Source organism: Malaclemys terrapin, chromosome 6 (genome assembly GCF_027887155.1).
Source record: "Malaclemys terrapin pileata isolate rMalTer1 chromosome 6, rMalTer1.hap1, whole genome shotgun sequence".
NCBI lineage: Eukaryota > Metazoa > Chordata > Testudines > Emydidae > Malaclemys > Malaclemys terrapin.
The window spans coordinates 65,861,504-65,886,248 of NC_071510.1; the positions used below are offsets into that span (position 1 = coordinate 65,861,504).

At 42.4% G+C, this 24,745-nt stretch overlaps 1 protein-coding gene across 1 annotated transcript in view; it reads right to left on the reverse strand.

Annotated features, from left to right (window-relative positions):
* Window positions 1–24,745, reverse strand: part of MAN2A1 (mannosidase alpha class 2A member 1) — a 217,408-nt gene that overhangs the window by 159,667 nt on the left and 32,996 nt on the right. The window contains exon 4 of the mRNA XM_054031733.1: window positions 816–987. Within this exon, the coding sequence (XP_053887708.1) occupies window positions 816–987 (172 nt within the window). The remainder of the gene's footprint in view (window positions 1–815; window positions 988–24,745) is intronic.

The window sequence follows — 24,745 nt, forward strand, 5'->3', positions numbered from 1 at the left end:
TTTGAGAACTTTAATTTTGGTGGAAAGTTCTTATTCTATTTAGAAGCCCCTCAAGTGATCAGTTTACATTTTCAGGACTATCCCTACAAATTAAATGGAGAGAGGCTTGCTTCCCTCCCCCCTTTTCTTTTTTTAAGGGTAGCTTAAGATCACTGTAAGAGATTACCCTATTGTCATTAATAAAAATGTTGATACTTTCTTTAAATTTGATTATTCTCAAATGAACTCTAGTGCAAGGACTACTTTTTTAATCTAAGGAGGACAATATTTTTTTATTGCTACAGAGTGTTGTCAAAAACATCAAGGATTTAAAAAAAAAAAAAAAATCTGATAAACACCTCAATTCCTAGATGTCCTAATCAAGGAACCCATTATCATATGCACATAGAATCTTTCTGTAAACTATCTTAGCTTCAGGCCCAACTTATCAATGTTGAGGCCAACATAACTTTTTTGTGTGTTGGGGAAGTACAACTTAGGCTTAAAATGAAGACTTAATTGCAACTTGAACTATGGAGCAGCTACTATTTGATCCTAATATATATACACAGATATTTTTATTTGGTTCTTTGCCAAAAATGCAGTTGTCTTATATGCAGCCTGCCTCCAATTCCCTGAAAAAAAACTAATTAAAAATTATGAAAAAATGTAAGTATAACCACCGTCATCCAGCATAATATTAAAAATAAGGTAACTTTAAGAAATGTATACTTCTAGCAATGAAGCTTCAAGTTACATATATTTAAGCGCATCATTAAGAGTTACAAAACTCTACAAATATAGTATATATCAGCAAATAATACAGATGTTCAAACCTTTTAACAGCATCCTTTTTTTGGCTATCTATTCCATCCCACCACTTTGAAAAGTAAGAGATTTCAGACCACATGAACTTCCTCTTGTTGTCTTCTTGCAGTTTTACCACCATGTTGTTTAGGATATGTTGTGTCTGATCTCTGAAGTAGTCATCAAAAGTCTTCAACCAACCTACATTAAAAATAAGAATACATGGCATAAAATCTAAGTTTAAATGGTCCTATCTAAAGATTTCATCCCATCAGAAAAAGGGTTAGTTTTAAACATTATTGTGTAGCACACATTTAAATGCTCAAACCTATCATACTGTGGGCTATTTTGCAGTGCTAGACTTTAATAAGCATTAGGAATCCTCCTAAGATGTTTTAAAGTCTGTGTCAATTTTTTGGTTTTGGTTTTACAATTTTTATACCTTGTTTTTTCTTTAAAAAACATGCTCAACTTAAAAACCTAACATTCCAGCCTGTAGTACCATATTTACATAAAGATAAATTGTCAAATGGCTCAGTTACAAAAGAGTCTTGTAGTTTTAGCATAATCCATTATGAAGTTATTGCTAGGGTAAGGAATTTGGTTATAGCGGCAGGGGAACACGAAAAAAAATAAGAAGGAAACACAAAAAGGAAAGGTTTAAACAGAGAAGGCCTGAAGCTTAATATTTGAAGCAGAAATGACCACTTAAAAAAATGTAAGCACCACAAAGAAAGAATTTAAACTACTGACCCCTGTAGCCTCCTCTGCCTAGAAACCTTCAGCTACTGCCTCTTTTTGGTGGGACACCATCACCAAGGAAACACACCAAAATGCACTGCAGGCATTGATTCTGGGAAAGGAAATAAGTTGCTTGGGCCCTAGGCAGTGCGATTCTTCCCACCAGCTCAGTGTTCAAGCCCTCCCTGACCACTCCCCCATCAAGGCTTAAAGGACAGGGAAGAAGTTTCCAATAGCTCCCCCATCAGGTTTGCAGAGAGGGGATCTGAAAAAACCCAGCAAGCCACACTCCCTCCCTCCCTCCCCCTCCCCCTCCACCCACACACACACACCTAACGCTTAAGAAGGAGAAGTACACTCAAATCCTCCTCTTCTCTAAAAGATGTGAGGGGGGGCTGGATTAAAGATGCCCCAGCTTCACCCTACATCCATGGCTGGAGAGGAAGGTGAAGAGCCCTGTGTTTTCCCCTAGAAAAAGGGTGAAGAGGAACATAGCCAAGTACCAGCGACTTATACTATATGGCTTTTAAGAGAAGCTAAACACAGATACTGAGGGAAAGGATTTATTGCTAAAGGTAATTGGCGATGGAAGATGTGCTTTGTGGATGCATATCAATTCTACTGGCATAAAACACGAAGTGGAGAGTGAGGAAAAAGGATGCTCTGCAGGAGGAGCTTAACCACCTGCTTAGGCCTCAAGTAGGGCTGTGAACAGTCAGGATGTGCATTATTTAAGTAGAAAATTGCCTGTCCCATACTAAACAAGTACGGGACACCTTTTATCCCGTATTTCAATATAATAAAAACTGGTTTGCATAATGATATTTTTAATATTACCTTACCTTCCAGTGATACAAAGTTTGCAAAATTAGACAATTTAGTAATGCAAAATCAGTCCCATGATTTACTGAACCGATGTACCTACAGTGCAGAGGTTCCCAAACTATGGGGCGTGGCCCCCTGGGGGGGTGAAGGCAATAAGGTTATTGGGGGGCACGAAGACCTGATGGAGCGGCACTGAGAGGCTGGTCAGGAGGGTGTTCTGTCCAGCCGGAAAAGCAGACAGGGCTCTGTACAGATGGCCTTAGCTGCCAGAACCAGGCTCCCTGCCCGCCTCGCTCCTCCACTGCTGCAGCTGCCACCAACCAGCAATTATGTTCCCCTCCTGGGGGCATTGGCAGAGAGACTGTGAGCGGGAAATGGAAAGTTATATCCCGCACGTACTGACCCCACCCCCCCCGCCAGACAGAGCCCCATCCTGACCCTGGCCCTTCAGCACAGCTCTGGGGCACACAGCCCCATCCACTTGCCCTGTTAGACACAGCCGGCAGTGACAGCAGACAGGGAGACACTCAAGGGCTGGAGTCAGCAGGGAGCCCTGTCCAGCAGGGGGCCATTACTCACGAATGCATCTTCTGCTCCCCTCCCAATCTTGCCCCTTCAGTGCTCCCTTGTTCAATTCCGGAGCTGGATCCCAGCAGCCAAGACAGTCTGACTGCTTCAGGGCACAGAAGGGCTCCTCAACTGCCACATGGTTAGTTCTCCCCACCTTCTGTGGTTCCGGGCATCCCACCCCTGGTCCCCATGGGTACAAGATACTCCTACCCCTTAGGTGTACTAAGAAAACAGTCCTGTATTTTTGAAATACAATGTTGGTAATCCTAGAAGGGAGGGCATCTTGCCATGAGATTCTTAACCCCCTCCCCAAAGACCCCATGAAAGTGCACAGGGAAATACTTCAAATTGCTCCCTTTCACAGGCCCTGCTGGGAGCATGGTTTCTTCACCCCCTTTCCCAGGGTGAACAAGGAAGGGAGATGATCTCTATCTACCTAGAACACAAGTAGTCTCTTCCTTTTCCTGATGTCTGTAGCTGCAATGTATATTGCTGTACAGTGATGACAAAGGAAGGCAACAGGTGGCTTTGGAGTGAAAACAGCAGCTGCAGAGCAGCCCTCAAGAGTAAGCAACAGATGAGAAACTTGTCTTAATAATGTTTAAACACTAAAGGGGATTTTTCATCAAAAACCCCACAACTCAACACACTAGTCCAATACAGCTCTGGCAATACTAGCATTAAATATTGCTTCAAGGCCAGCAAATTAATACAAAAGAGTATTTTAGTGTGTGACATCAAACAGAAAACCAACTATCCAAAAAAGCTTCCTTTTTACTAAACAGATCTTCTCTGTCCAGGTATTCAGATCCTATGTACTTATCTTAATGATTCAAATATTTTTTTAAATAAAGTTTTACTTCTGTTAGTATTGCAGAACCAATACATTTTGGCAAAAATAAGCTAATTCTTTTCCAGTTCACACATCCAAATTGTTGACTAAGTTTCATATGCAAAACTTTTATTATTGGTGATGTATGATAGCCACAAAGACTAAAACTTGACTTTCAGGTTTCAGATAAAGTTTGCAGAGCTGGCAGTTGGGGTGGGGGGAGGGGAAGGGGAAAGACATCTTTTTACTCATAAATTGAGTAAAGTTTTTTTTTTTTTTTTTAGGTCACAGAGGAAAAAGAGAACCACCCTCAGTGCCAGTTTTCAGAGTGTAATAGCACTTTTGTGGTTTCCTTACGCAGCAGCATCTCTTTAAAGCCTCAACTAGGATTATAGCTAAGCTTTTTTTAATCATATTTAAAATCTAAAGGAATCACCCCACAATTCTAAATTTTAATAGAATTAGAAGTAGGGGCCTAAGCTGTTTGACAGGGTCACTTGGTGGAGGGAAAGTACATCTTACAAGAAAAAAGTAATTAAAATAAGATTGCTTAAAAACTAAATATAAAACATACAAATTGTTTGAGATTGCAACAGGTTAACAAAAGTAGACAGTGAATTATTATAGGCAATACTTGCAAGGAGACTCAAAAAGGAAAAGCAACAAACCAGAAAAATTTCTTATTTTCTCTAACTTGCTACTTTTATCAGAGCTATAATTTGCTGTGAAATACATCCATTCCAGAGAATGTTTTGTTGTGAATTTTTCCATGCAGTAGGAAGTGGGTTCAGAATTATTAATTCATTTTCCTTTCACATTTCAACAATCAAAGACAAATATTTCAAAGATATTTATGTGAACCAGCACACCACTAGAGGACTATGAATTAAGAACAGTTTACACCATGAAGTTCTTCTGGAATAGTTACAAATATTACCAAGATCCCTTCTAGTCCTATGATTACCATATCACACAATTAATAGAGAATGGATTGGAAGATAGCTTGTTACACTTTTTCCTATACACAGTAAAACTGGCACAATATAACAGTAAATTAGCTTTTATAGATGCTATACAATAGAGTAATCAAGAAGTTTTTTTATGTTGAATTATATTTTATACATTAATGCAAAACTTAATACATTAATATGAGACCAACTAAAAAAAATGAACAAGTGGTGTGTATTCAGCAAAAGAAGCTGCATGTCCGGTATTACAATGGAACAGCAGCAACCCTGAAAGCATTGTGTAAAACGTCTGGCTTTAAACTAGCCCTTAAACCCTCTCTGTAGCTCACAAAACTAAACATTCAAAAGCCCCTAAAAATAGAATTAGAAATACTCCCCTTGAATTTTTGATAGTACCGGGAATACTGACAAGCACTCCTAGACTTCGTTACAAACCCTCATAACTGTCCCTTTTCTGAAATTTTGGAAACATGTCTTACACTTTTTGGTATCCTATAACTAATCTTGGCCCCTACAATGTCCCCCCACCACTAGGCCCTGTGGGTAACATAGGGGATGCATACAAAATTTAGTATTATTTTAACCTGTTCACTTTCCCATCATAAAGTGAGATTACTCCGCCTGTGCAGGGTTGCCAACTCTCCAGTATTGTCCTGGAGTCTCAAGGAATTAAAGATTAATCTTTAATTAAAAATGTCATGTGATGAAATCTCCAGGAATACATCCAACCAAAAACTGGCAATCCTAGCAGTAACTGCAGTTCTTCGAGAGGTGTATCTCTATGGGTACTCCAGTTCAGGTGTGCATGTGCCCCACCCATCTTTGATAAAAGATTTTCATTAGCAGTGTCAGTTTGGTCCGTGCACGCACTGCTGATATCCTCGTGTCCCGCACTGAGGCTATACCAGGCTGTGCGGGTAAACTGCCCTCAGTTCCTTCTCCATTGCCAAGTTTCAGAAGGAAACATCAAATCAGAAGGAAAAGAGGGCTGGTAGAGGTGTCTCTCCCTATGGGAAATCCACTAAGAACTACAATTACTGCACAGGACAAGTAACCGTTTTTCTTCGAATAGTGTCCCTATGGATGCTCCACCTCAGGTGACTCCTGAGCAAGATCCCCATAAGGAAAAGAGAGTTTTGGAATAAAGTCCAAAACATAGCAAAAGAACTGCATTGCCAACTCCCCCACTTCAGATCTAGAGGAATCAACTAAGGCATAAGCCTGGAGACGATATGTACTGAGGACCTGTAGCAGCTCTGCAGATCTCAGACACTAGGACATTTTTAATTAGAGCCATAGATGTAGACAATGGAGTGAGCTGACACACCAGAAGAGGGTGGAACACTAGCAGTACTGTAACAATTAATAATACACGCAATAATCCATTTAGATAGTCTTTGGGTAAGAACAGCACCACCTTTACATCTGTCGACAAAAGAACAGTTTAGTAGACATTCAAAATGATTTAGCCCTATATGGATAGAAGGCCAACGTCCTTCCAACATCTAGAGTATGGAAGGATATCTCCAGACTGGAATTACATGATTTTGCAAAGAAAACTGGTAAGTAAAGGATCTGATCCAGGTGAAACTCAGGAGACATTTTAGGAAGAAACCTGGAGTGTAGCCTTAAGGAAAGCTTGTCCTTACAGAATATTGTGAAAGGAGGTGTGACAGGTTCCCCACCCTTCAGGGTGTTGCCTGGAACTGTATTAACACTGAGCCCGCCTGACCCACCAGTCTGGGCTCCCCTTTCACCCTGTAACCCTATGACTAGCTGCACGAACACTCCCGGTCTCACACTTTCACCAGCACACAGGTAGGGACACACCCAGCTGCAGAAAGACACAATGAAATCAGCTCTGCATTGAAAGGCTCAGCTAAGGAATTGCCCAGTACTCAAGTGCACATTCCCCCCCAGAGGATAAACCCAAAAATTGTACTGTCTTGCACTGTACAGAGAATTGTACAGCATAAGCTCATGAAATTCGGCCCCCTCCCTCAATGTGGGGAGGGATATACACAGCTTTCTGCCCCAAGTTATGATTTACACACACACACTGGTTTTAGACAAAAGAAAAAAGTTTAATCACTTAAAATCTATCTTTTGTAGTTAATATAAGGGATAGCAAACAGACCAAAGCAGATTACCTAGCAAATAAAACAAAAACGACATCTAAGCTTAACGCACTAACAAAATCGATATGAGCAGCAATTCTCGCTCTAAAAGTTGTTCTAGGCAGTTTGCAGAGAGTCTTGAAGGCAAGCTGCACTTGCTTGCAGCTTAAAACTCCAGATATTCCATTCACAGGCTAGACCACCCTCTAGCCTGGGTTCAGTCCTTTTGTTTCTCAGGTGTTTCTAGCAGTCTTCTTTCTTGGGGGGCAGAGGGAGTCAGAGAAGAATGAACCACAATGTCACTCCCCTGCCTTAAATAGTTTTTGCATATGGCAGGAATCCTTTGTCTCCCAGTTTGATTCCCACCCCCGGTCAGTGGAAAAACACTAGTATTATCATGGAGTCCAGTACCAGGTGACTTGGTCACATGCCCCTGTAGGGTCAGGCAGCCATTGCTCGGAAACTATTTGCAGTGTCCCCAGGAAGGCTTCTCAGGAAGGCTACCCGGTGGGTGATTAGCATCTTTTAAGACCTATTGTTCTCCCTAATGGCCCTTCCCAGCGAGCCATCTAGACTGATTTCACTCTGTCTGGTGGGAGTTCCCCAGATGTAAACACATTTGTAGTAGATGCATAGGAATATTGTCTAACTTCAGATATGAAAATAATACATGCATACAAATAGGATAATCATATTCAGTAAATCAACCTTTTCAATGATACCTCACATGATCTATCTTGTATAAAATACATCATAGTTAGGCTATAATCATATTATGACAATATTTCCATGAAGAATATGGGGCATCAATGTAATAGCCACTAAGAAGGCTCTTCTCAAACAAATACAGTAAGGAACAGATCACCATCAGTTCAAAAGGAGATTCCATGAGATTTTTAAGAACCAAATTAAGATCCCAAACTGGGATGGGGACTTTCACCTGAGAGAAAAGATTTTTTCAGACCTTTCATGAACCTTACAGTTGTAGGATGAACAAATAGCGAGAGCCCTCAATCGTCTGCAAAGCTATTAATTAAGGCAGCCAAAGGAACCTTGAGAGAATTAAGTGGCCCGTTTTCTTTAATCTAGAACAAAAGGAAGTGAGGCAGATTCAGAAACAGCCTTCTGGAATTCACACCAGTGTCTAAATTTTCTCCACCTTGGAAAGTAATATTTCTGACAGACTCTTTTCTGTTATTTAATAATATCTGCTGTACCTCTGCAGAACAGGACAATTCTAACCCCGCAAACCATGGAGGAGCCACAACTTGAGGCAGTGATTACTCAGATTGTGATGAAGCAGTCAACCGGTGTACTGGGAAAGGAGCTGAGGAGTGATTGGAAGATTTATCACTGGACAAAGAGCTAGGTGAAACAGATAAGGAAACCATGCCTGCCCTGACCACATGTGGGTTATTAAGATAACTCTGGCCTTATCCTATTTTGTTCACCACTCAGAATCAGAAGCTTTGGGACAAATGTACAGAACAGCTACTTTGTCCAAATGAAGAGGAAAGTATCCCCCAAGTAACGCAATCTTAACACGCTCCCCTTCCCCCTCCCCCCCCCCGAATAGAATAGATGGCAATTTGTTTGTAGCTGTGGCAAAGAGGTTCACTTTTGGTAATCCCCACGTTTGAAATACGCTGACAAGAAGCTGGGAATCCAACTCCCATTTATAGTCTTGGGAAAAAACACCTGCTGAGAGCATTGGCTGTGACATTTTGACCGCCCAGGAGATGCACTGCTGAAATTCCATGCAATATTTTATGCACTAGTTCCATAACCTTATTGCTTTGGCAGAAGGGGAAGAGAATCTCACTCTTCCCTGCCAACTAATATAAAACACGCCGGACATGTTCTCTGTCATGACTCTGATAGACATAAAACAAAGGCAAGTATTTCTGACCACTCTGAGATCCAATAGGTTGATGTGGAGGGTGGGTTCTTAGGGGGGACCTTCTGCTCTGTACTGTTAGAGCATCGAGGTGCATTCCCCATCCTAACAAAGATGTATTCATGCTTACAATTACCACTGGTGTTGGTTGGAGGAAGGAGAGTTGTAACGGGAGAAGCAACACCCTAATGAGTAAAAGGGGCTGCACCTCAATACATCAGGAGGGATGAGTAATCTGTTCTGCACCTGTATAAGAATAGGTCTGGAAGTGCACATCGTCGTCCAGCCTAGGGGGCAGTGGAGTGTCCCGCCACTGACTGAGCTGTGTCCGTTGCCAGGGGGCACATATTCGTTTGACAATAAACCTGGCCGGGTGCCTTCGTACCTTACTAGACCTTACTAGAGTCTGTGGTCTTTGCGGGTTCTCAGGGGGTCTGAGGTGTCAGCTATCTGCACAGAGCTGGGGCAGCACACAGAGGGAACATGCACACAGCCGACTGTTATCATCAAACAAGAGCAGAGCACCACACCGGTAGCTACTGACAACACCACCTAAAGTGCAGCACCCATTGGGTCACTAATGAAACAACAACATTAGGGAACTATGCCAAGACAAGACCAGGTTTACACCAGAAAAGGTTTGCTAGTATTCCTCCTACTGTAGATTGGAGTTATGCCAGCAAAAAAGTGCTTTTGTCGATTGAGCTTATGCCAGTTACCGGAGCAAAAAAAGCTATACCAGCAAAAACACTTTTTTGCCAGTATAATTGTGTTTACACTTGGGCTTTTGACAGTATAAAAATGTAGCAAAAAAGAGTAACACCTCTAAGCAACATTACTATCCCAGTAAAAGTTTCTAGTGTAGACCTGGTCTTAGCCTGTATTGCTGTATCAGCAACTTCCCATTTGTATCCAAATGGGAATGTGGGTCTGCACTGTTAAATTGCTTAACTGGTAATCGGTGTTGCTTTTGTGGTTTTGTGTCAGGTGAAGTATGTTGTAACCTTAAACTTTTTAAACAATACAAACATTTTTTTCTGGAAGTACTCTCAACATACCCCTGCACAGGCCTGCACCTCCCAACTTGCCCCAACTTTCAATCAAATCCATGCCTGTAGGATATTCAGCAGAGATAGCCCAAGCATCAGGTTAAAGTGCGCTTCATAAGGAATATAAAGTTTTAAGATAGCAGATACTGTTTCTACTATTCTAGTTTCCCTATTCCTGCTCTCTGGTCAGCTTCTCTCAAGATCGTAACCCAGTCTCCATCCCCTACTTCAAGTCAGAGATAGTAAACAAGAGAAAAAAATTACCTAACATCCACTGCTCTGCCCATTTTTCATCTTATAAACGAAGTCCCAGGCCAAAATCTAAGCATAGGTTACTTTTTCTCATTTTCATGATGTTTATTACCATTGGTAGTCAATACTGTTTCTAGCTACATCACAAGCAACATCAAATATTTGTCTTATAATATTTTTGATGATGAATTGATGCTTCAGAACCTAAGCTTTCATTTTAAAAGAATGCAGTGTTCCTAACCTTCTAAATGTGAATCTACCATGCAGTGCTGTCTGCGAGAGTCTGTACACAGCCTTTAAAAAAAAAAAAAAAAAAAAGTGTTCACTGCCTCCTACATTCAATGAATGGTTAATATGAAACCAAAATATGGCCATTTAAAACGTTAACAATGTTAACTTTTTCATTATTGATTGTTTTAGCAGAAACATCCAACTGCATTGTGTGGGCAGCATGCATAGGGTAAGGGAAAATGCAGTCATACAAGAGGCTTGTCATTCCTAATCCTAATAATAAAACTTGCTTCAAAGAGAAAGTTTACATTATGCATAACTTGAGTACTTTATCATTTATCAGACTAATGCACTCAAGACACTTTTCTTCTAGCTAGTGGGTTGCCCATTTCTCCTTTTTTTAGATCTTTAAAGTCATTCAAATTCAATTTCAGTGAACCTTAGAGTTCAAACATAACAGTACTAACAGCTTCTATTGATCAAGGTAATTTGTACAAGTAATTTTTTTTATAATCTTGTACTTTTATCTGAACTAAATTAATTAAAAAAAGCATACTTTTGAATTTCACTTAGAGGACAACAACTTCCCAAAAAGCAAGACAGATTACCTCCTCAGAAATGTGGCTCTTTTCTCTGTCAAATACGTCAAACTAAAAAGTGTACCACTAAATTTATCAACAATCCACAGCATGTAATCATTTTGTAAAGTTATCTTTATAGTCCATTGGATAAGACTAAAATACCACCAACTCTTAGCAGAATACATAAACATTAAATATACACCTCTACCCAGATACAGCGCTGTCCTCAAGAGCCAAAAAAAAAAAAAAAATCTTACCGCGTTATAGGTGAAACCGCGTTATATCGAACTTGCTTTGATCCACCGGAGTGCGCAGCCCCGTCCCCCCGGAGCACCGCTTTACTGCATTATATCCTAATTCGTGTTATATCGGGTCACGTTATATCGGGGTAGAGGTGTACTTGACAGTCGGAAAAGCCAAAGAGGCCAAGATTAGGGACTAAAAGGAAGAGGTCTCAGTTTCTGGTAACTACATTAATGCTTCAAGATGAACGTGAAAGCCTCAAGATATAAATGTCCTCAAAAAAAGGACTAATAATGAGTTCTTGTCAGTCTACGCATTAAATGCTCAACACTAGGTCCTTGTCCACACTCCCATATAAACCATCTGGAGCATGGTTGCCTAGCTGATCAGATTTCGTATACACAAATGAGAATGATCACCATAAATGTAGTAAGCAGTTCAAGTAAGATGGCCTCCTAAAGGTGGAAAAATATCTACATTATCACAGAAGTAAGTTTAATGTTTTAGCTGGCATAGCTAAAATGACAAGACTGGACAATTCAACATAAGCACTTGTGTGATTTAATCAATCTCCCTTTTCTGAAAGTTTCAAAATTGGGCACAAATGTTCTGCCTTACTTTTGAAGTCCCATAACATTGTCATCTTTACATTTCATATAAACTTTCAGCAGCATAGTCAAAGTAGGTAAAACCAGGTCAGATAAAACAAACTAGCTACTATTTTACAAATAGCTTCTGATAGCATCAAACATTTGTTTATTTTGTAAATGATGGGTGTTGACCCTTATTTTATGAGTCAACAGAATCAAGAAATTCAGTGGACAGGAATCAGGATTTCACTGTTGCATCTGAAGAACCACTAGTTGCGATAACACAACCTAGAGAAAACAGTAAGATTACCACTCATGAGGAGGCTAGCCTATGGTAAAATAAATAAATAAAAATTAAAAGATTCTGGCAAGAGTTTTACCTTCCAGTTTATACTCAGTCAGTGAGGAAAATGGAAGCAAAGGAGAAAATTAATTGGAACATCACTACGTTCCAGTATTAGTTGTAGTAAGCTGGAAACTGGATGTTTTGATAGATCACTTAAAGCTCCTCTAGAAAATATCTTGGAAGTAATGCCCATTAGCTAGGGAGGGAAAAAAAACACTCCTGTTGAAAGAGTATGACATCAACTTTAACTTTCTGGACAGGTGGTATGCCCTAACTTGAGAATCATTCCATAGTCACCTGCTATGGTTGTGTGTTCTGCTAAGAGTTGGTGGTACTTTAATCTTACCCAATGAACTATAAAGATAACATTACAAAAAGATTACATGCCATAGATTATTGATAAATTTAGTGGTACACTTTTTAGTTTGAAGTATTTGACAAAGAAAAGTGCCACACTTCTGAGGATGTAAGCTGTATTCCGCTTCAAATGTGTATCTAGGCATTCAGTGACCAGATATTTAACCAAGAGCAAAATCTCTGTTGTAAAGTGTGAAAGGCCAGAGAGATTTCTTCTCTAGAATTTTTATGTGGTAGATTCATGGGCCTTTGGTCATGACAAATGAAAACCGCCCAGAATTACAGATTTGTATTTCCAAGAAGAAACAGCTTGTCTAGTTTCCAAATAGATTCTCACCCTTGTTCCGCCAAAGAAACATTGTCACTAATAAGAGAATTCTGATCCTGAGTATTATAGATTTTAAAGAAAAGAACGCTTTTGAAGGATTCATTCAGCAGCCATTTCACACTACTGAGTCTAGAACTGTAAGCAGAAGCTTTGTCCCGCTCCCTCCTCCCTCCAGCCCAGTTCAGTGGAGCTCGGGCGGGCTCAGGCATCATTCCCCCCTCTTGGAGTCATGTAGTAATTTTTATTGTCAGAAGTGGGTTGTGGTGCAATGAAATTTGAGAACCCCTAGTCTAGAAAACATTACCCATGAGGAAAGATTGAAAAAATTGGGTTTGTTTAAAGGGAAGACTAAGGGGGGGGGACGACATGATAACAGTATTCAAGTACATAGAAGGTTGTTACAAGAAGATGGGAAGAAAATTGTTCTCGTTCACCTCTGAGGATAGGACAAGAAGCAATGAGCTAAAATTGCGGGAGGAGACAGTTAGGTTGGACAATAGGAAAAACTTCCTGTCAGGGTAGTTAAGCACTGGACCACATTACCTAGGGAGGTTGTGGAATCTCCATCACTGGAGGTTTTTAAAGAGCAAGTTAGACAAACATCTATCAAGGATGGCCTAGAATCTGATAATACTGAGTCCTATCTTGAGTGCAGGGGACTGGACTAGAAGACCTCTCAAGGTCCCTTCCAGGCCTACACTTATGTTTCTAAGTTTTGTACCTTGGTAAATTGGTAAATTGCCTTGAGCTCTATTGATGTATAGCTAGGTATTCTTATCAATACCTGTTCACAGTAATGTTTCAACTGAAAACTTACAACTGCCTAAGTGACAATTAACTCCTATCCACATTTATCTGTCTGTTAAAAACAACTAGGAAATTCACTGACAAAAAATGAAGGTTGCCTGGTAGCATATTGTCCCTTTCCAAAATGCTGAGTGCAGAAAAACTCAAACGTCTGAAAACCAGGAAATACAGATTAGTGTATGCAGGGTTGGGCAACTGACAAGCCAAACAACATCAAAAAAGGTCAAATATTTTAAAGCGGTAATTTATTACAACAACAACAAAAAGAAGACAGACTAGGGTCTCAAACAGGCGTAGCCTTAGCTAGGTACTTATGCCTAATTACAAAAACAAAGTTACTCAACAGTTATTTTAACTGAAAAAATGCAAGACAATTAAATGAAGTTTTTAAAAGTGGAAGAATAATTACTTTTTAGCAATGTTAAGTCAGCATTTAAATGCATTATTCAAGACTGAACAGTTACCAAAGAAAGAAAGTTACACAGAAAAAAAATGTAGCCATTATAAAAGAAAAGGTCATTTTTAAATGCACTTAATGCTAAGCACACAGGAGGCCAACTCTTCAAACAGCTTAATGGTTGTGAACCCTCCTCTCCACCCTTCCACATTCGCACCCCTCTGAGTTAATATCAGTGTTTGCCTAGGTCAGTTTAGACTGTAAACTCTTTCAGGCAGGAACTGTGTCTTTTAAACTTGTTTAATGTGCTTTGTAAGCCACTCTGTATATAGATGACCTGGTATACAAATAAAGATAAAAATACATAATGTTGATTCTAGAAATTTCTACCCAATGAAGATGCTCAGCTTTCAATTAGTTGAGCATTTTCCCAAAAGGTGCCATTAGCATATTGAAAAGTGAGCAATCAAGACATTTAGGTAGGCTTACTAATACATGGCACCATGATGCAATTAAAACACAGGCCACCACCTAAATTTGAGCTTTCTTGCTGGAATATTTGCCAGTACTGGACAGTGGTCAAAAATAGGTGTGAACTGATATATTTGGCTGGTCAATTGGCTGGTCACATTGGCAAGCCTACATACATGCCCACAGAACATTAACTCTGCCTTCTGAACCATGTCCCAGTATACCCATAACACACAGTCACATTCTGCCTTCACACTGTGCTGAACAGGAACTACCTATAGATGCCTTCTATTCAAACACTTAGTCTATTCCACATCTGCTAAATTTTTATAATCGCTTTACCCCACTTTACAATCCCTTTACCTAGGTTGCTAGGTGTCCAGTTTTCGACCGGAGAGTCTGATTTTACAGTCTCCAGTCAGAAGTATGGACTGGACACCAAAAGTCCAGTTACCACAGGACTTAACTGGTGTGGAGAGAGAGGAACAGCTTCCCCAGGTGTAGAGCCGGTGGAGTGTGGCATCAGTACCCAGCCCCCCGCAGCTCTGGGCCCAGCAGCATCAGCCAGAGCCCACGGCAGAGCAGCGAGCACTGGGAGGGGCCAGTCTGCCCCCGGTCAGAGGCCCTTTTGGTTCTGCTCTACCCTAGCCCCTGAGCAGGGCTGGCTTGGCTGCTGCAATGGACCTGGAGGAGCCACCCACGAGGTAATAGAGCAGGGCCTGGCCCTTTGCCAGCAGCTGGCCAGGGAAGGATTCCTGGGGGGAGCTGAGCGGTCCACGCAATTTTGACCATAGCTGTAGTGCTGGGGCACAGGGTCCCAGCCCATTCTACTTGCCTTAAGGGAAAGCTGGCAGGGGGGAGGCGAAGCGCCGGTCATCAACCTGCACCAACCCCTGCTCAGCCAAGGCCACCCCTACCTGCATCTCATGGGCAGGCAGGCAGGCTCCCAGCCCTGGCTCCGTGGTGGCAGATGACTAGTCCCCTTCCAAGCAGAGGCAGCCCAGCTGGGGAAGGATGGGAATGGGAGAGGATCGAGCAATGGGGAAGGGGGAGGAGAGAGAGGGGGGAGAGAAGTGAGTGGGAACAGGGCCTCAGGGGAAAGAGGCGGAGCAGGGGAGGTTACGGTGCTCCTGCTGGAGTGTCCAGTTTTGAGAAATTGAAAAGTTGGAAACTCTACCTTTACCCTTATGTACACAAAGCCAACGAACAGTATAGTTTCACTTGCCCTTCATTATACTCCCAGTGCTCACTCACTTCCCACCTAGTGTTGACAATTCCCATAGCAAGACCATTCCTATACCCAGATACTGACACAACCTACATCAGAGATGAGCAAACTACAGCCCACGGGACCATCCTGCCCGGCCCCCGAGCTCCTGGCCCGGGAGGCTAGCTCCCGGCCCCTCCCCTGCTGTTCCCCCTCCCCCGCAGCCTCAGCTCGCTCGCTCTGCCGCTGGCGCAATGCTCTGGGCGGCTGGGCTGAGCGCTCCTGGGGCAGCACAGCTGCAGAGCCCGGCCTGACCCAGTCTCTGTGCTGCATGCTGGTGGTGGCGGCGTGGCGGCACGGCTCCAGCCGGGCGGCGCAGCTGTAACGCCGCCAGCCACCGGTGCTCCAGGTAGCGCAGTAAGGGGGCAGGGAGCAGGGTAGGTTGGATAGAGGAGGGGAGTTCGGGGTGGTGATCAGGGGGTGAGGGGAACAGGGGGTTAAATGGGGGCAGGGGTCCGGGGGGGCAGTCAGGAAGGAGAGGGTGTTGGATAGGGTGGCAGGGGGCAGTCAGGGGACAGGGAGAAGGGGTGGTTGGATGGGGCAGGGGTCCCGGAGAGGCAGTCAGGAATGAGAGGAGGGGTTGAATGGGGCGGCAGGGGTCCGGGGGCAGTCAGGGGACAGGGAGCGGGAGTGTGTGGATGGGGAAGGAGTCCCAGGGGGCCACCAGGGAACGGGGGGGGGGGCGGGTTGGATGGGGCAGGAGTCTGGGGGGGGGGCAGATAGGAGGTGGGCATCTGGCCTCGACCCCCTCCCCTACCCTCCATACAATTTACAAAACCCGATGCGGCCCTCAGGCCAAAAAGTTTGCCAGCCTCTGACCTACATAATATAGTACCGAAATGAGGCATACTGAATCTCTCAAGGTACACATGCATTTCTTTCCTTTGATCACATACATGGGGATGGGGTCACACAGAAGGACTCTCATATTCCTAAAAGGGCAGAACCCCCCAGATCACCTCATAACACCGTCATAGCTCTGCCAAATTTGCTCTATACAACCCTTCCATTCAATACCGCTACACATAACACTGTGAATGCAGCTGGAATGCATGCAGATCATTCCCAATTGCTGTTGCCCGCTCTAGGAGTGCAGAGTTAAGGTTGCATGGCTGTGTACCTTAATTCTGTATTTCCTGGTTCTCAGATGTTTGAGTTTTGCTGAATTCGACACTATGGATATGCACGAGATATCACCAGGCAACCTTAACTCTGTGTTAATGAAGTGTTCTTTGTCAGTGAATACCTAGGTAGATGCATGTACTAAAGCAAAAATATTTTTATGGAAAACTGAAGGCTAATTTTTCATTTGAATTTAAATCTAATTTCTACATTAATAATCGTCATGGGCTTGGTTCTTCACAACTACTATATACACAATAAATTACATGGCTCTAAAAGATTCCAATCTACTATCTATTGATAGTAGAAAAACTTGCAAGTCAAGCTGCTAGTGGAGAAAAATGAAATTGGAATTATCAAGATCCTGGGGGCCAGTTGAGAAACAATAGATGTGTTGATATTTAATATAGGCCAAATAATATTTTAAGGTTTGCCTGGTCGCAAGACTCCCAGGATGTTTTGCCGTTAAGATGAAGCTAACTTTAGAGAGTGGAATTTTATCAAGCAGTAACCCTTAGCATGTGTTGAAAGCTGTTGTAGGAGAAATCTCAGCATTGTACTAACCACAAGATATGAAACAAATAAATGTCCAAAAAAAAGGCTTATGTGACTAACCAACAGGTGTTGAAATGGTTGGAAACTTGCAATGGAACAAAGAACCCTGAAAATAGCCTGTTTTAACAGCTGTGTACCAAAACGAAGGAATAGATACGGACCAGAATGATACAGAGGAAGAGTAACAGGACATAACTGCCCCTAAATCATAGGAAAAGTAAGACCATCTGCAGGCTGTCACAGAACTACAGGGAACATCTTTCCATAGCTGTTGGTAACTGTATGCCTCTCTGTATGTGCTGCTTTTTCTAATTGTTAAATCAATAAATCCAATCAAAGCTGAGGTTTGTTTTTATTAAACTAATCCATACTTAAAATAACTCCTCTCATTAAACATATAATCACAGTTAACAAGATTAACCATTACCTGTTATCAATTAATTGGTTCTTGATTACTGACAAATTACTGATCATTAATCACAAACAGATGCTCTTCAGGTTCACCCAGGAGGTGAAGGGGAAATGTAGAAAGGTGACTTAAAGCTATCTTTGCACTCCTCCAGTCCTGGGGAAGGTCAGCATTGAGCCAGTCCCCAGACCCAAATGAAAGCAGCTTGAGGACTGCTATAATTGCCACCAGTTGCCAACACCACAAAAGTACCATTATGACAACCAGTGATTATTAGTGATTAATCTATGAAAGGGATCCCTGGCCACACTTTTTTCCCCAGCCATGCCCCATGTTCCAGTCAGAGGGAGAAGGGGCAACACAGGCACCCCACATTCCTCCTAAGTAGCAGAATTCAGTTAGGGCTAGTTAACCTGGAATTAGAACAGCTTTGTAACAGGCCAGCACAAAGCTGCCCCAATGTACCAGAGGGCTTGGCCCCAAAATTTCTAACAATGTTAAAATGGAGCAATACTGACGATATGAAAGTGACAGAACCTTATTTACCTTCTTCAGTGGGGAATGTTTCCAGAAACAAGGCCTGTTTTTTAAACAGGACAGTTTTACTGTTACTGAAGAATATTTTTACAACAGTCAATCATTATACTACAGTGCTGTATACCCTTTATAACTAGTTAAGAGTCTTGTTACAGGATTGCATATCAAGATATTCCAAGACCTGTAACTCAAACACAGTTTGACCAGTTCTCAAACTCTGCAGAAAATGTATTCCTCACTTTCAGAGCAATCCAATTTCACTAACCAAAGTTATAAGAGGGTTAAAAATAAGCCGTAAAATGAAACCTAGCTGTAACATTAAATATGGAGACTATGGCCAAGAGCTTCAAAAATGGATGCCCAAAGTTAGACTCCTAAGTCCTTAGGAACTTTTTTTTGTTTGTTTAAATTGGGGCCTTTTAAAAGAAATTAAATATATGTTAAACACACACAGTCTGAAGGTAATAGCCACACAATAATTTGAAGATTCATGTGATAACTTGCATTTATCCCACATTTTCAAATGCCTCTACCACATTCTCCCCCACTAAACCATCTTCTTTAGGATTACTAAAATTCTATACTTTCTAAACATCTTCAACAGCCACCCAAAAAAACCACTTTTTCCCACCATATGGAACTTTCACTCTCATGGCACTTCCCTAAGACAGGTAACATTCAAGTTCTAGGTCATTCACAGGTTGAAGATCTGCTATTTCACGATCCTTCAAGACTAAAAATGCAGGGTTTGTACCACTGAAAAGAGGAGATTCTCAGCTTTCCAACAGATCGCCAGCATTTGTTTCTAGTCTTGGGAAATCGGTACATATGAAACAAAGTAAACAGATACAAATGTAATGATTTCTCTCTCTCTCGCTCTCTCAGAAGTCTATACATTTAGATTCATAGTGCTAACAAAGTCAGGTTTATAGATAGAGGAATTTAAAGAAATTATTACGACAATTTTTTAAAACAAATCAACTTTTCTTAACTAATTTTCTTGTAAAATATGTGGTGTATATGGACTATATAATTGTGCGGTCTAAAAGTCTCATCAGCACTCATTTACCTTTACCTGCATAGACAAAATAAACACAGAAGAGAGAAACTAGGATGAGAATTTAAGGCTTCTGCAAGTAAAACTGAGTATACCTTCTTTAGCCACACCCTATTTCTACTAGTTCCAGCAGAGAAAGTCAGTTGCAGGATCTTGCCACTGAACAAATCTACGTTTTGTAATGGCCCAGTTAGTGCTGTCAAGTCAACTGCAGACAGGGATTGATGAGCCATCTCTTTCCCTCTCTGCAAATTATTGGGGGAGGGGGTAGGAAGTATGACAGCTGGAATTTGAACGTCACTCAAATGCAGACATAATTTTGTGATGTTTCCCATCTGGCTCCTCAGTTCTCTCAGAGTCTGAAACATGATGAAATGGCTCCAAGTTTCCTTTATGCACTCAAACCTACCAGATAGGGTCCCGTAGCGGGGGGTTTATAGGTCCCTTCCACCTTGCGGGTGGGCGAAGTCTCCCTGGCTTATTCTCGGCATTGGTAGTGGCCGGTGAGGTTGGGTGGGGTTGGGGCTCAGGGGGTAGGGTCCCTTCCCCCTTGTAGGTGGGTGAGGTCTCCCTGGCTCGCTATTGGCATTGGCGGCAGCTGGTGGGGCTGGGTGGGTTCGGGGCTCAGGGGGTAAGGCCCAGTGGGGGAGGGGAGGTTGATAGGTCCTTTGTGGGTGGGCGAGGTCTCCCCGGCGGGGGATAAGGCCCAGCGGGGGGGTAGGGGGGTTAGCGAGTCCCTTCTCCCTTGCAGGTGGGCGAGGTCTAATCGGCTCACTCTTGGTATTGGCGGTGGCCAGTGATGTGTTCTATGTAGATGTCCCGGGACCAACGGATAGTGTCTGAGACCATTAGGCGTCTCATGAGCCATGTGTAGCGACGGCCCACTCCACAGGTCCTCAGCACTCGCTCGTTGCATGGGTCCCAGGCATCCAGGGTCCCAACAAGCAGAGCGCCTGTGTGTACCTTCCAAGCAATCTGAATTAATACTTTGACCTTGTTGTGTATGGTACAACATTCATACTCCACCTTTAGAATGAAGTCTTCAGTTTATGTGCCCAAAGACCTCAGGAAGGTTAGCTAAGTATACCACCAAGATCAATTGAAGGCATAAGCAAAAGGCAATCACTAACCATTAATGAAAACCTGCACTCCTGCTCTTAATTAAATGAGTCACGATAGCACTTTACTTCATGCATAATCTAATTTCCTCATAAACAATAGTTGATAGTTACAGAAACCCACATAATCACAAATCAATTCAAAAGTGTCATGAATGTACAGCACCAGACACTGATTGCTCTTGAACATCTTTAGAACCTTTGAAGCCATTTCTATTATGCAGGGAAGAATATGATTTTTCTGTGGTAAATGTGCTGTACATTGTGCAAAATAAAAGACATCTGAAAAAGTTCATGTTGACATTGCCAGTTTGAGTAACCAAATCTTGATCAGTTCTGGAGGCTTAAGTTTTCACTGAAAAATGTCTTCAGGTTTACCTTTCACTGATGTCCAATTTCTAGATCAGAGGTGGGCAAATTACATCCTATGGGCCACATCCGGCCCACGGGACCGTCCTGCTGGGCCCTTGAGCTCCCGGCCAGGGAGGCTCGCCCCCAGCCCTTCCCCTGCTGTCCCCGCTCCCCCGCAGCCTCAGCATGACACGACGCCACCGTGGGAGGGGGCTGCACTGTGGGGAGCAGGAGAGCAGGGAGGGAGGCTCATCTGCTGCCTCAGGAGAGCAGGCAGGAGGTGCGGGTGGCGGGAACTCTGCGAACGCAGGCAGAGGACTCAGGAGGAGCACCGGGAAGCTGCGCAGCCAGCCGGAGAAAAGCAGTGTTTTGAAGGGGAAACCGCCGCTTCTCTCCAGCTGCGCAGCTGCCCCTGTTCCTCCTATGATCGCAGGGCCACATTTTGGGGGGGGGGGGGGGGGGGGGGGGGAGAGTTGGATAGGGGATAGGGATCCAGGGGAGCTGTCAGGGGGCAGGGGTGAGGATAGGGGGTGGGGTCCCAAGAGGGCGGTTAGGGGCAGGAGTTCCCAGGAGGGGGTGGTCAGGGACAAGGAGTGGGGGGAGTTGGATGGGTCACGGAGTCTGAGGGGGGCAGTCAGGGGGCGGGAAGTGGGATGGGGCGGATAGGGTTAGGGTTTGGGGAGGCAGAGCCTTCCCTACCCAGCCCTCCATACAGTTTTGGAACCCCAATGTGGCCCTCGGGCCAAAAAGTTTGCCCACCCCTGTTCTAGATGCTGATATAACATTGAAGGCTTCATACTTTTGGCATGAAGCACTTTAGGATGCCCTATATTTTAAACAATCAATACAAAAATGCTTTCCCCACCTTCTCTTTCAGCCATTGTTGGAGCAAATTGACACGGTCCTTTTCCACAAAAGGATCTCTTTCCAAATCAATGAGCTCCAGCAAAAATGAGCATATGCAATGCGTTTGTGTAAGGCTCACTGGTGCCCTCAGGCCCCTTAAAGCATATAGATTGTGGCAAAATGTGTCCCTGAAATCAGAACATCAGATATGCCTGCTGTAAACTTTGTGTTGTACATAATAAGCAACATTTGAATAGGACATGTTCTCTTATATAAGGCAGATCTTGCGGGGCATGTAGCATCTTTTTGCAGGGTGCTTACACAGAGCCTAGCACCATGGGGTCTGGTCCATGACTAGGGTTCCTCCGCATTACCCCAATAAATAAATACTGTTTTATTAGCAGAAGTGTTATCAGCCTGCTGCACACACTCATATCCTTTACTGAACCACTAGCAGGGGATCTCAGAATACAATAATTTGGTGCTCTTCTAGTGAAACACTATTAGGGTGCTATATGCATTTCCCCCTCCATTTTACTTTTTTGCATGAACTCCCACAAAACCCTATAAACCCTCTTTGACCTGCAATCCATAATGTGGGAAAGCTCTGAGACCTACAGATATAAACACACTATAAGAACCAATAATTTTTATTATTCTTATAATACAGCGTAAGGCTTATCTCGTCACCAAGAGGCCAATTAGTTTACAGTATTGTATGAAAAGTTAATATAAACTCAGACTGTGTGACAATAGCTCATAGTATCTTATTTTTTTAGTAATAGTTACCATAGCTTGTTTTCACTGCTAAAAAAAAGGGTGGATTTTCAGCAAGGTAACTAAAGCATGTTCGCTATTGCGCTATAAAATCCTAGTGAAGACAAAACATTGTAATTTTACCACAAGGTAGCCAACCAGGTTAACCATAGTTGGGGTAACAGTGTTGACCTCTTTCAGCAACCCGTGATAAAATTATTGTCTTGTCCCCACTGGGATTTTACAAAGCAATAGTTAACACACATTTACGTATCCCACTGGGAAAAAAGAAACCACATCTTTTTTGCAATAAAGACATAGCCTAGGATTTATGGCACAAACTGAAATTTTAGAGTGAGAAACGAGCAGTAGGACATTTAGTCTGGTGAAAAGCCTGGGCTAAGATAAAAAGGACACATGGCTGATAGATGGCCTGTTAATGACTCAGTGCTTCATTCCCTATGGAGCAGTCCAAACAAACTCTTTTCTAGACAACAAACCCAAATATTGAAAAGCCAGAAAACTGCTTTAATTGTTCTGTACACTTGGACAGTTCTAAGTATTAATAATGGCACCTGAGGGAAACCTTTATTCTGAATGTTTTCATGTAATCTCTTCCAACTCTTTAAATCCTGAACTCTGACAAAGTTATGGGCCCAAGCTTTCATTACACACACACACTCTCTCTCTCAAATGCACCTATTGTTGACACTAATAGTCAGCAGCGAGCATTTTTGCAGTCTAGACAAAAGTTTATAACCACCGTTAAGACTCAAATGCTATGTTGATGAGAATTATTAAAGATACTTCTTATGCAGAGTTCATGGTGGTCACAGTTATAGCTGACACAGGCAAGAGGTGTAATTACCTAGAGCCTCAAATATTGTTATACCTGGTACAAGCTTGTAACCTCTTCAAGAACTACAAGTGAAATTGCACATAAGCTCTAACCTCTAGCATAATTTCTGACTCTTTAGCAGCACAGAGGAAATTCTCAAGTTATAGGCAGCATCCACTAATCTGAGTTATGTGAGCACAATAGGCTTTTTCTTTAAAGATTTTGGAAGAGGGGAAAGAAGAGTCACCCTATTCTAACTATGGCTCTTCAGGATATTGTAGTCAGTGTGGATCCCACCATAGGAACAAGTGCGCATGCACTTCACCTGCATAAGATCAGCTTCTTTTGAATAGCAGTGTCCATCAGGGCTGCATATGCACCCTGTGCCTCTTCTTGCTCCCGTGTGAAGACACAAAAGGGCATATAATAAACGACCCTCCCTCAGTTCTATCACAATTCAAAGCCCACGATAGCAGAGGACTCCAAAAATCAGAAATGGAGGACTACAGGGAAAATAATGAATATCTCTGAGTATGTGTCAGCCTGGATCCAATCTGCATGTGACTGGAAAGCAGTATCACCTCTGGATGGGGGGAGGGGAGGAGGAGAAGGAGGATGGGGAGTCTCGCATCAGTTGAACTGCGATTGCAGTACAGGTCTCCCAACTTTGGCATCTGACTTGGCATCTCTGTCCAAGGCTTAGTGTTTGATAAAGGTCAGTGAGTTACTCCATATTGCTGCTCTACAGATTGTTGATACTGGCACATCTCTGAAGCAGAGAGATGATGTTGCTTGTGCTGTGGTGGAGACAACTAGACAATGTTCAATGGGAGCAGTATACCAGCTAACTGCTAACACAGCAAAATATGTTGTGTCATCCATTTTGATAGTCAAATGAGATGGCCTGACCTTTAGATTAGTCACTATAGCAAGAAACAACCAGGGGGACAGCTTGAATAGTTGGGTTCTGTTAAAATAATAAAACAAGGCCCTGAAAACATCAAGAGTGTGCAACTGCTTCTTCTCCCGGAGCAGAGTGAGACTTAGGAAAGGAAACTGGCCCTAGTTGTTTGCTGGGGAAGGAGGCAGTAGACATGATATATCTTGATTTTAATAAGGCTTTTGACATTCCCACATGACAGTCACATAAGCAAATTAGGGAAATATGGTCTATCTGAAATTACTATAAGGTGAGTGCAAAACTGTTTGTAAGACTCTACTCAAGGAGTAATCATCAATAATCTGCTTCAAACTGGGAGGGTGTATCTATTGTAGTCCCACAAGACACAGTCCTAGGTTCAGTACTATTCAATATTTTCATTTATGACTTGGATAGTAGGGTGGAGAGTATGCTTATAAAATTTGTAGATGAGCACCATCACCAAAGTAAAAAAAAACATTTATTTATTTATTTATGTTTTTAAACCAAAACTATTTGGCAAATGTGACTCAAATTCATCAACAGTTTCAAGCATTTATTTTTGGCAAAAAAAATTATTTG